This window comes from Phalangium opilio, unplaced genomic scaffold, assembly GCF_054372755.1.
Source record: "Phalangium opilio isolate 3A_F unplaced genomic scaffold, DU_Popi_V2 ptg000094l_1, whole genome shotgun sequence".
Lineage (NCBI taxonomy): Eukaryota > Metazoa > Arthropoda > Arachnida > Opiliones > Phalangiidae > Phalangium > Phalangium opilio.
This window is the reverse complement of record NW_028324199.1, coordinates 2056624-2069077: the sequence shown is the minus strand read 5'-3', so window position 1 is coordinate 2069077 and position 12454 is coordinate 2056624. Positions and strand designations below refer to the sequence as shown.

The 12454-nt window shown below is 38.4% G+C and overlaps 1 protein-coding gene across 2 annotated transcripts; it reads right to left on the bottom strand.

Moving 5' to 3' along the window:
* Positions 1-395: 395 nt before the first annotated feature.
* On the bottom strand, positions 396-1184 carry LOC149637891 (uncharacterized). Of its 2 annotated transcripts, none has more exons than XR_016372299.1 (2): positions 969-1184; positions 396-768 (listed from the first exon to the last, which is right to left on the bottom strand). XR_016372299.1 is itself a non-coding variant. In XM_089850720.1 (2 exons), exons 1-2 carry the CDS (start codon positions 869-871, stop codon positions 426-428), a joined length of 357 nt encoding a protein of 118 aa, XP_089706846.1. In that variant the 5' UTR covers positions 872-881; the 3' UTR covers positions 396-425. The 2 variants fall into 2 exon arrangements, 1 of the variants encoding a protein (XP_089706846.1); XM_089850720.1 differs by lacking the exon at positions 969-1184 and adding an exon at positions 858-881.
* Positions 1185-12454: the final 11270 nt, after the last annotated feature.

The window sequence follows — 12454 nt, the reverse complement described above, 5'->3', positions numbered from 1 at the left end:
TCCATTCATTACCAGTTAAACGAAGAAGGTCACACTTAACTTAACCCCTCTTCCTCCATTTTCTCAATATAGGAAATTTTACAATCCCCAGTGGTTCCAGTGTATGGGTCATTTGAGCCGTCGCAATACACCCAGCCAATATTACCATATAGGTTGAAACCTTTTCACATTTTTGAACGGTACATGACTCTCCGGACTTGCCCGCCAACCTTAAAAACTATAAAACGTTCCTGTACATGAATGATTATGGTTATGGCTTGACACTCGCTAGTGCCTGAAGGACCGATCACTCAGTGTAATCGGTGTACATTTGTAAGTGAGTAGACCATTTTAGAAATTGCATACACAGAATTAAAACACAGGTGTGATGCCGCCATTGGAGTCTTCCTTCGAGATTTTCGATCTTGGGTTCTAGTTTCAAAATGTTAAAGAGTTCTGGATTCATGGATAGGCTTGGTCAAATTTCTAGATGGCACGGCCAATTTCGTAAGAACTTGTTTGTGATTTTTCCTTGGAATGCCTGTGAGTTCCGAACGTAAATCTCTTTCATAATCCTCAGTTATGAAATGTTGAGAACAAATGAAACTTGTATCTGGATTAAACTTATCTTCCCTGTGACACCTTATAATCCATAACTTTCTTCTTTCAGGGTCTTTAGGGAATTTATGGTATTTTATGTGCTGAGATGTCAGATTTCTTTTTGTTATTTCTAAACTGTTGTTGCATATTGCTACTCCACACCTTGTTCCAGGCATTTCAAAGATTAATCTGGATTAACATAAATATACTTTAAGAACAGTCTTATTATCTGCTATAAATAAGGAAGATCTTGTACACATATTAAGAAAGAAGTTTACAATATTTTTGTCATGGTTGGCTTTGACTTCCATGTAATTATTTAAAACCATTCAGTTCACAATCGTACAAAAGCTTCACTTTACAAAATAATAAAAATACTACTATCTTACTAATTATTTTCCAGCGTCAAGCATCGAAATTTACGAGCCCAGTGCAGGCTGGAAGCCTAAAATTAATAGTTTTCCGTGTAGATCGTAAAATTCGTCTGCTAACGAGGGCTCGTGATGACGTAAAAATAACAGCCAATGAAAAATCGTAAAAACTTGAAGAGAAAACGCGCCAGAGCAGCCAACCTATTATAGCAATTTTTGCCTTTTCCACGAACCTTGGGTAGCTAGTAGGTTTAACATCTACAGTAACATTACCCTTACAAAAATTTTAAGCTGTAATTCATCTGCACACGCGCTTTTTTATCGCTACCACACTGTAATATGTATACATTAAGGCTATATTTTCTGCAGGTCGAAAAACGCGAAAATTTCACAGCAATTCCAGAACTACAAATTGTCTGCCGTTTCTACATTTTCTGTTTATTAACTGTTAATTGTCTGTACTGGCAGAAATATGCAGCGCGATTCTGCAAACGCGATGTAAAAGTAGAAAAAACAGCTGCTAGTTTAAAACTGTAATTTGACCACAGTTATAGACATGTTACAAGTCTGAAAAAGTGATGCAAAAGTAGAATTCCAGCTGCCAATTTAAAACTGTAATTTGACCATATTTATTGACATGTTACAAGTCTGAAAAAGTGATGGAAAAGTAGAAATCCAGCTGCCAATTTAAAACTGTAATTTAACCTTTTTTATAGACATGTTACAGGTCTGCAAAAGTGATGGACAAGTTGAAATCTAGCTTAAAATTTAAAACTGTAACTATTCCACATTTATAGACATATTGCAGGTATTCAATTCAAGTAAAATGTCCTACTTTTGAATACCTGCAATATGGCTCTAAATGTGGTCAAATTACAGTTTTAAATTGGCAGCTGAATTTCTACTTTTCCATCACTTTTGCAGACCTGTAACATATCTATAAATGTAGTCAAATTGATTTTAAATGTGCAGCAGAACTTTCTACTTTTCCATCACTTTTGCAGGCCTGTAACATGTCTTTAAATGTAGTCAAATTGAAGTTTTAAATTAGCAGCTGGATTTCTACTTTTCCATCACTCTTTCAGACATGTAGCATGTCTATAAATGTGGTCAAATTGCAGTTTTAAATTAGCGGCTGGATTTCTACTTTTCTATCACTTTTGCAGACCTGAAACATGTCTATAAATGTGGTCAAATTGCAGTTTTAAATTAGCAGCTGGATTTCTACTTTCCTATCACGTTTGCAGACCTGTAACATGTCTATTAAAATGGTCAAATTACAGTTCTAAATTAGCAGCAGGATTTCTACATTTCCAACACTTTTGCAGACCTGTAACATGTCTATAAAAACGGACAAATTACAGTTTTAAACTAGCAGCTGGTATTTCTACTTTTGCGTAGCGTTTGCAGAATTGCGCTGCATATTTCTGACAGGCTAGACAGTTAACAGTTAACAAACTGAAAATGTAGAAACGGCAGTCAATTTGCAGTTCTAGAAATGCTGTGAATTTTTCCCGTCTTTTGAGCTTCAGAAAATCTAGCCTTAATGTATACATATTACAGCGTGGTATCGATAAAAAAGCGTGTATGCAGATGAATCACAGCTTAATATTTTTGTAACGGATGAGTACAAGTTGGGAATCCAACACAAACCTCTCCAAGTCGAGACGCAATTTAGAGGCTATTTTTAAATATTTAAATAAATATAATTGATATTTATTAATTTAATCGTCATTAATTTACCTTAATTCTAGTTAAATCGTTTTAAGAAACTTTATGCCTAAAATCATTTTAAACATAGCTATTGTTGACGTTTGAACTCAAGCGTAAGCCTCTTTAAAATGTTTTGGAAATTTAGGGTATATAAGGCGACTGATTCACAATAATTGATAAGAAAACCGCAATGACCCTGCAAAGCATCTGAAACGCGCCTGCAATGATCCTGCAAAGTATCTGAAACGCGACTGTAATGTCCTTGCAAAGTATCTGAAATGCAACTGCAATGATCCTGCGAAGAATCTGAAACGCGCCTGCTATGATCCTGCAAAGTATCTGAAACGCGCCTGCTATGATCCTGCAAAGTATCTGAAACGCGCCTGCAATGATGGTGCAAAGTATCTGAAACGCTCCTGCAATTATCCTACAAAGTATCTCAAACGCACCTGCAATGATCCTGGGAAGTATCTGAAACGCACCTGCAATTATCTTACAAAATATCTGAAACGCACCTGCAATGATCCTGCGAAGTATCTGAAACGCACCTGCAATGATCCTACAAAGTATCTGAAACGCACCTGCAATGATCCTGGGAAGTATCTGAAACGCACCTGCAATTATCTTACAAAATATTTGAAACGCGCCTGCAATGATCCTGCAAAGTATCTGAAACGCGACTGCGATTATCCCACATAGTATCTGAAACGCGCTTGCAACTACCATACAAAGTATCTGAAACGCGTCTGAAATTATCCTACAAATTATCTGAAACGCGTCTGCAATTATCCTACAAAGTATCTGAAACGCGTCTGCCATTATCCAACAAAGCATCTGAAACTTGCCTGCAACTACCCTACAAAGTATCTGAAACGCGCCTGCAATTATGCTACAAAGTATCTGAAACGCGTCTGCAATTATCCAACAATGTATCTAAACGCGCCTGTAATGACCCCACAAAGTATCTGAAACGCCGCTGCAATGATGCTACAAAGTATCTGAAACGCACCTGCAATTATCCCACATAGTATCTGAGACGCGCCTGCAACTACCCTACAAAGTATCTGAAATTCACCTGCAATGATGCTGTAAAGTATCTAAAATGCACCTGCAATGACCCCACAAAGTATCTGAAATGCACCTGCAATGACCCTACAAAGTATCTGAAATGCACCTGCAATGACCCTACAAAGTATCTGAAATGCATCTGCAATTATCCTACAAAGAATCTGAAATGCGCGATCATTTATCCTACAAAGAATCTGAAACGCGTCTGCAATTATCCTACAAAGAATCTGAAATGCGCCTGCAATAACCCTACAAAGAATCTGAAACGCGTCTGCAATTATCCTACAAAGTATCTGAAACGTGCCTGCAATGACCCTACAAAAAATCTGAAACGCACCTGCAATTATCCTACAAACTACCTCTTTCTGACTGTAACATGCATATAAAAAATCTGAAAGGTACCTGTAATGAGCCTTCAAACAACCTGATTTCATACGGGAATTACTGTTTCTCCTCTGTTTTCTAGCTGTAAGATGGCTATTTTAAGACTGTGGAGTAGCTTAATTAGGTATGTATATCTGCTCTACTGAGTTTTCTAGCGACAGGTATTTTTTTCTGCAAAACTTCTAAAATGTTCTGCAGTGCTGTCTGGAATGCATCTAAATTTTGTCTGAAGTTGAACCTTTTTCAGGTTTATTTCAGTATTATTCCAGAACATTCCAGTACATTTGCAATATATTGCAGATCGAACAAAATCTACTTAAAAGCAAAATGCAGCCGTAAATTTTTGTACTGGTAACGCAATCAATATACACCCGTTCCGTCATTTGAAGAGGGCGCAAAAACTCTTCAACTGTTTCCGGGGAATTTTCGAGTGTCAAAGCCGCTATGGCCTTTTCAACCTTGACAGATTCGGATGCTATGCGTTCACTATACTCCTTAGTCCAATTTCTTAAGTCCGGGTCGTAAACGTAGGTTCTCGGCATTGGGGGCCAGGGAATTCCAAAACGGCAAAGCGTTTCTTCTCCCCGCTTCACCTTGCACGTTTTCGTGTGTTTAGGCGTTTGAAGTGGAATCAGGTTTAGCAAATCTTGGTCTTCAGACTTAGAACAAGAAATGAATTGATCAATAAAGGCCTCAACTTGGGTAACATTAATTGGAGCCATCCGGTTTCAACTTTGGAGCTCCAGAAATCCAAAATACTCTGTGCACATGAGGCGACCCCCGATGTTGAAATTACACGATGTTGCAAAAATTCAAACCACTATATTTGCGATGTATGCAGAATGGCGAATAAATGAAGATCTAAGAGGCAATATTTACGCATATAATTTAGAGCGACAAAGGATGGAAAACCTGAATCATGAACCGTAAGTAAAAATGATTTAGCTTGAGATAATTACATAAAATAACACAAAGCTTAAAGAATCTTTTCTTCAGGATTTAATATTCTTAAACGATTTGTTTGAAGAGGACTCAATTTTTACTTTTTTTATTTGGTGATTAGCATAATATTAAAAATAATGTCAAAAATTCGACCAATATGGGTCAATAAAATTGTTTATTTAATAAATTAAAATATAAAAAATATGCAATATTTCAAATGAAATAGAAACGAAATTAGTACATGAGTTAGTTTTAGTATTTGCAATATATCAAATGAAGAAAGATAAGGAATTAGTACATGAATTAGTTCTAGTATTTGCAATATTTCAAATGAAAAAAGATACGAATTTAGTACATGAGTTCGTTTTAGTATTTGGAATATTTCAAATGAAAAAGATACGGAATTAGTACATGAATTAGTTTAGTCTTTTGAAGGTATTATTTATTTGAAGAAGTCCAGCAACTAATTTAGCAGGTCTTTGTTGTCACAGCTGCTTTCATTTGCTTCACTTCTTTGTTGCCGCCTTTCACTTCGAACAGGCCTGTAGCGGGGTCGTCGATTGGTTAGGTTGAAATTTGGGCAATTTCGAATCAAATGGTTTGTTGACTGGCAACGATAGCAATTTCTTCGTGGACGTGACTGTGGTTGAGGTTCTGGTTAACATGATGATCTGGGTTGATGCTGAGGTTGAGATGGGTTTGTTGTTGAGGCTGAGGCTGAGATGGGGTTGTTTTTGAGGCTGAGGCTGAGATGGGGGTTGTTGTTGATGCTGAGGCTGAGATGGGGGTTGATGCTGTGGCTGAGATGGGTTTGTTGTTGAGGCTGAGATGGGTTTGTTGTTGAGGCTGAGATGGGTTTGTTGTTGAGGCTGAGGCTGAGATGGGGTTGCTGTTGAGGCTGATGGGGATGCAAACTCATCCATTTCTTCTTAGCCTATTTAATCGAGGAGTTCTCATGGACTCCGATAACGTGGTCGATGAACTTTCAGACTCATGCAGCGATTGGGGTTCCGATTGAGAAAGCTGCTCAAATGAAAGGATCTCTTCCGTAAAACTAGAAGTTATGTAGCTCAGGTTCCGCGACTGATTTTTCATGATCAGACGGGGAAGCCTGCCCTTCCGCAGAAGGCGGACTGTCATTGGGTGGATGAGTGAGCTGGAAAGCTTGCATATCCTGGTAGGTATGGAGTAGGAGAGGAGGGTCTTAAATAGGGCGCTGCCCGGTTCACTATCAGAGTCAGTAGGGAGATGTAGGCCAGGACAGATAGGCCAAAAAAAAGGCTTGACCTAGAACATTTGAACATAAAGATGAAAATAGGTACATTTGTGGTTTTTGACCCAACAAAAAATATACTGAAAGACCCCTGCTGTAGAGCGCGAGCTTTCGCCGCAATCTTGGAAAATGGCCGCCGTGAATTACAGCTACAATGTATTTCACGTTCTTCTTCAAAAATTATGAAAATGGGTACACATTATGATTGGAACCACATGAACCTCATGGCAAAATGTTACAGCTCTGTGTTCAATAGTTTGGTCGCCATGTTGGAAAATGGCCGCCGTGAGTGCTAGGTACAGTATGTTTCACCATGTTGTTGGAAAGTTATGAAAATTAATAGTTATTATAATCAGAGCTGTGTCAATCTCATAGTAAAATATTGAAGCCATTAGTCAGATAGTTTGGCCGCCATGTTGGAAAATGGCCGCCATCAATGCCATTTAGATACAGTATATGGTTCAAAAATTATGAAAATTGGTCATAATTATATTGAAGACCGTCTAAACATCATACTTGAATATTGAAGACGTGCTACTGATAGTTTGGGCGCCATCTTCGAAGTGCCAAATATATTACCGATATATAAAATTTTTCGATATTTTTATTGAGTAGATGATTTTCATGAACGTATGAAACGCCATAAAATTACTATTTTCGAGTCTAAATTATCGACCTATCTTCAAAAATGGTCCCTGAAATATTTCTATCCTAAAATCTGGAAAAAAGATAAGGAAAGCCATATTACTCGAATTTTGGTTAGGCAAAACCATTTTATATGGGGTATATACATTCTAGTGTCGTTAAGGATGAGATTTAAGACACATTTTTAACATTTAGTTCATATTTCTCGTCACCCTGAAGATTTTTTATTACGGCTAATACCATGACAATGACCACACATTGCCCAGCAAGCTAATCCAGATTGTCTACATTCACAGTTCTTTATACAAGATGTTCTGCAGACTGCAGGTACAAAAAATGAGTGTTACAAAATCATCTTATGCCGGAAGGAGAATGGTGTGAATGGGATTAAATCGTTTCCTAGCTATTTTGGACTTGAAGATACTCTCGGAAAAAAAGTAGTTTTGCGGTGTCGGTTGTTGGATGAAGCTTAGCGAGATCAAATGAGGACTTGACAGTATATGTGGCAACGGTTCCATTATACGTGTAATATCTACATAGTTGAAACGTGACGTGTCAATTATCACCCAAAAAAAAGCGAAAAGAAATCTCTCTTCGGCAGCAGCTATGGCTTCCCTAGATGCAATATGGTCATTAAAAAGCGCAACAAATTTGTAAGATGTTGATTCATTATCTGTCATTACTTTAAACCATGCCTTATCATAACCACACCCAGTTACAGCACGTAAATGAAAGAAATGTTCTCTTGACATTTTAACTCAAAGGACTTATCGTGGCGGAGGGGGCCCGAGTTCGGTGTGACGGTTCGGGAGTTCCTTGGGTTCGCCCTTGGTTCAGACCGTTCCTTGCCCCATTCGGTGAAGGTTTTGCTGGTCGCTTTGCCCCCGCCGAGGTGTTGCCAAGGCTCGCCTCCGCTATTGGCAACACTCTAGGGGTCGCAGATACACTATTTGTTTGGGCCGTATGGCACTGTTGTGCTTGGAGAGAACTCCCCCGTCCCCTCGAGTCTTCTGCTGCCTTAATCATTCCCTGTCACCGCTCACCTCCTGGCTGGGCTCGCCGCTGATGGTGTCCTGCTTCTGTCACCTGCTCTTGTGGCATTTGTCGGGCCCGCTGGCCGACCCCGTGTGCCATGACGGCGGTTCCTCAGGTTCAATTTGGAATATGATGGGGAGGGGAACTGATATGGCCTTAGTAGTAGGAACCACTCAGATTCGCAGAGATCCAAGATGGCCGCCACCCCAAGATGGCTGCCATCCCCTCATCCAGCAAACTCAAACCAAACTTTTCAGACAAGTCTGGACTAGCCTGAGCTCCTGCCTGTTAGTTTCAACCCCCATGACATCATCTTCTTAACTTAAACCAAAACTAAAAGCTATATTCAACCTTGACGTCACCTTTTAACCATGTCAAACCAGCTCTCTGTAGGCCTAAAGTTAATAAAACACAGATTTTAAGCCATCAGATATTTACTTTTTATAAGATGTACAGATATGCGTAATAAATAAATACAATATATATATTACAAAATAATCAACAACCAGCAAACATGTTTTAAAGAGTTCATTTTTTCACGTTGACCCCGTATCGTTATTTGAATCGGAAGTGCGATCAGTAGAGGGACGTCGGGGTTTATTTTCCAATTGTTTTCTGCTTCGCCGCTCAATTTCGTAAAGAGTTAACAAAACGTTGACTATTAACCCGTAAACAAAAAAGAAAATGAGGCACAGCATATTGGACGGGTTACGATAGCAAATGATATTTAAATAGCTAGTACGTGCTATATGTAACATACTAGCGAGTTAAGCGGCAGTTCTAATTGGTTTCTACTTGTCTTATTAGGCAGCGAGTAAGTAAAGAGATAATTTCATTGGATAGGCTAATTAGGGCGGAGTTAGAAAATAAGCCTATAATTATAAGTCTGAAAAGAATAACAAATATACGAATAAAGTTTTTTAATAACATATGATATATACAATAAAATATAAAATAACAAATATTTATATATAAAAAAAAACCCACCACCATTAAAAAAAGACTAAACACCGGTCGAACCGAACCCCCCACTGCCACGCGACGTCGGGGTCAGAGTCTAGAAACAATATAAAAAATGTGTTACATATTGAACCCTAAATTTAAATACTTAAAAAATATTTACCGCAGTTTCCTCTGGTCTTAACAATAGCACCGGCGTAACAATCAATTGGGCGACTCTATCCCCCTCCGAACAGAGTAGGGAGTCCCCCCAACATTGGCTATGACGACTTTTAGGGGTCCTCGATAGTCGGCGTCTATTATTGTTAAGAAATATTATACTTTTGGTATCATAAAATAACTAATAAACATACCTATCGTCCCCTCGGCAACAAACAGCCCTTGGGCTGTTAAGCTGCTACGGCCATCATTGCGGCCGTAGCTGTCCGCCGGCAGCATAACGCCTAACCCAGTCGATACAATTTTGATACCGTGAGGTTCAATCACGGTATCGACTGGACAATATAAGTCCAATCCAGCCGACTGTGAAGTGGCACGACGGGGAATAAGCGCTGCCGGATGAATTTTGATGACTGGCAGGCATGGCAAACGAGAGGCGTTAAAAAAGACATCTTGAAGTGGGTGGGACTGGTGTTTCAGAAACAGAAGTTAAACAACTGATAACTTTCATTTTGAAATGCTGAGTTTATATACTAAATTATCGAGGTAAAATCTAATAGTGTCTAGCCAATACTTTCAAGATTCTAAAATTCAATAAATAGCAAAAAGTTAATTAGGCATAAAATTAGAAATCTCTCCAAGGTCTAAGTTTTTTTCGTATGCAAAAAAGTTGTCTAGGCATGTTTTAAATAATTCAAAGAGATCGAGTTATATATAAAAAAAACCTTTAACGAAGGTTAAAAAGGAGTTACTTTGATAGAAGCCCGAGGGGACAAATATTATTCGTATGCAAATGCTTGTTTGGGTGTGTTTCGAATAATTAAATTTGAATAATTCGCATGAGATCGTTTTATATAAGAAAAAAACAATTTATTAGTGAAGGTTAAAAGTAATTACTTTGGGAGGGACGGAAATTGTTTTTTAACATGAGTTAAATCTAAATAAATGTATATTAATATTAAACTATAGAGGTTATTTTTTTATATAGATAGGTATACTAATGTCCTCTATAATTTTTAGTATCAACTCCACGATAAAAAAAATGTATTTTAGATTAAATTAAAAAATAGCGTATCAGACATAATTATATTTTTTTTCTACGATAAAAAAACCATGTCTGGGCCTGTATTCTAAAAAAATGGCCCTGAGATTTTGGTACAAAAGCTCGAGCATCGGCATTGGATTTTCACAATCAAACTATTAACAATGAACAAGTATCAAGAATCACAGTCCCTCTCCCAGTCACTCATCGATTCACCGCCAACGTCTCCCGGTGCTCGACCAGGACCGAGTAGCGGTCGTCTTTCCTTAGACCATTTTCTAAGACCGACTGCCCCGGAGATACTGATCGAGTCAGACGACGAGACATTTGTGCAGGAAGTCCTGCAGAAAAATATATTCGGGGCCAGCGGTATTGAAGGCTCTTTTCGCATTCGGAAAGAGGGCAAGTACTTTGAAACTAAAGTCCCCCACGTCAGGGGGATTTTTACGTAGACGTGAGCGTTTACAAATTAACTGATATCAAGAACTCCCAGCCCGACAAGGTCTGGGAGTGCGACCACAAGAGACTGAAAACAGTTCTCAAAAAAACAACAAAGAAGGCGTTAAATTTCTTAACGCCTTTCACAAGCTGGTGGAGGTCGTCAAACAAGACGAGGAGGCTAAACAGCAGTCCCCCAGTAAAGTACGTATCTATTTAACAATGAATCTGTAAACCAAAACTTTTTTCTAATTTCTTTGTATTTCTGATGGAGATTTAAAAAATGAACAACAGCAGCAGCAGCAGCGGCAGTGACTCGGAGGGTAGCGAAAGACAGGAGGAACACGCGCAGGTAAACCGGTACTACACAATTGAGCGGCAAATAGACAAAACGAATCGCAAGTGGCACTGTAAACAAATCGATTTGCGAATAGCTTTTAAAAATTTGGATGACATCCCAACAAGAGATTTTTTTCGAATTTTTCGAAAAATTCTCGACGAAGTTATACGCAAATTAGTAACCGAGAACCCCGGGTATAATCGAGTTCGATTTGTTTTAAGCTCCCCCGGATTGACCACCCCCGTAAATATTAAATTTATAAAAATTGACAAATTCACAAGTAAGCGAATTATGCGCACAATCTATAGAGTGACGCAATCTAGTCGGGACTTTGTCTTTAATGGGGAAGATTTTCAGTTTGACATAATTTTTTTAAACCTCGATGCAAATATAGGGGCATTGTACAAATCCATTAAAAATAGAACTTTGGTTAATTTGGATTATTTCGTTAAACAAAATAACCTATTTATTTTTATGGAGAACAATGATAACCTCTGTTTTGCTCGGAGTTTAGTTTTGGGTAAAGAGATGGCCGATCGCAATTTTTATCAACAAAATAAGCAAGGTCCGCACTTTAACCAGAACAATTTTGACAAACTGAAACGCAATAGCACCCTTGTGGGTAATATTGCAAAAATCTTGCACAGAAAAGCCGGAGTCCCCGAAGGTTTCGTTACTCTAGAAGATATTCAAAAATTTCAAAATTATTCAGCTCCCCATTATCGGATCGTAATAGTTGATGCTGCGAATAATTTTACCATATTTTTCAAACGACCCCAGGCTATTAAATTTATTTATCTCCTAAAAATTGGCGACCATATCCACCCCGCAAAAACTTGGCACGGCATGATGGGGGGTTGTATCTCTTGCGATTTATGCCTGAAATCTTTTCACAAATATAATTTGTTAAAAGAGCATAAATGCCCCGAAGGTACAAAACCCTATATTTGCTTTCGGTGCCAAGGAGAAGCTTTTCATGTTACCAACGAGGATGTTTTAAAACGTTGCAACAAATGCCACCGCTATTTTTTCCCTGGCCCTTGCTACGAAACTCATTTACTTAATGGCACCTGCTCGAGTCAAAAACGATGCTTAGAATGCGGGTGTCTTATGGGTGACGATCACGACTGCAATCCCGAAGGCTCTCAATGTAAAATAGTACATCCGCCAGGTGAACATTTTGTTATGCCTATGGAAACCAAAATGAAAGCCTCACGGTTTATTTATTACGACATTGAGACTATTCTTAGTAATAATATCCACGTCCCCATTTTATTAGTTTGCGACGTAGAAACTAAAGCTGGCTTTGAAACCAAAATTTTTTACGGCGCCAATTGCGTCGAGCAATTTTTAAATTATTTATTTAGCGTAGAGCAGGTAGTTTTGACTGGACAGAAGCGTAAGACGTACCAACCGCGCTTTACTAACACGCAAGTCGTAGCTCATTACGCGAAAGCTTTTGATAACTTCTTAATTCTTTACGCTCTAGTTCATAGACACGTCAC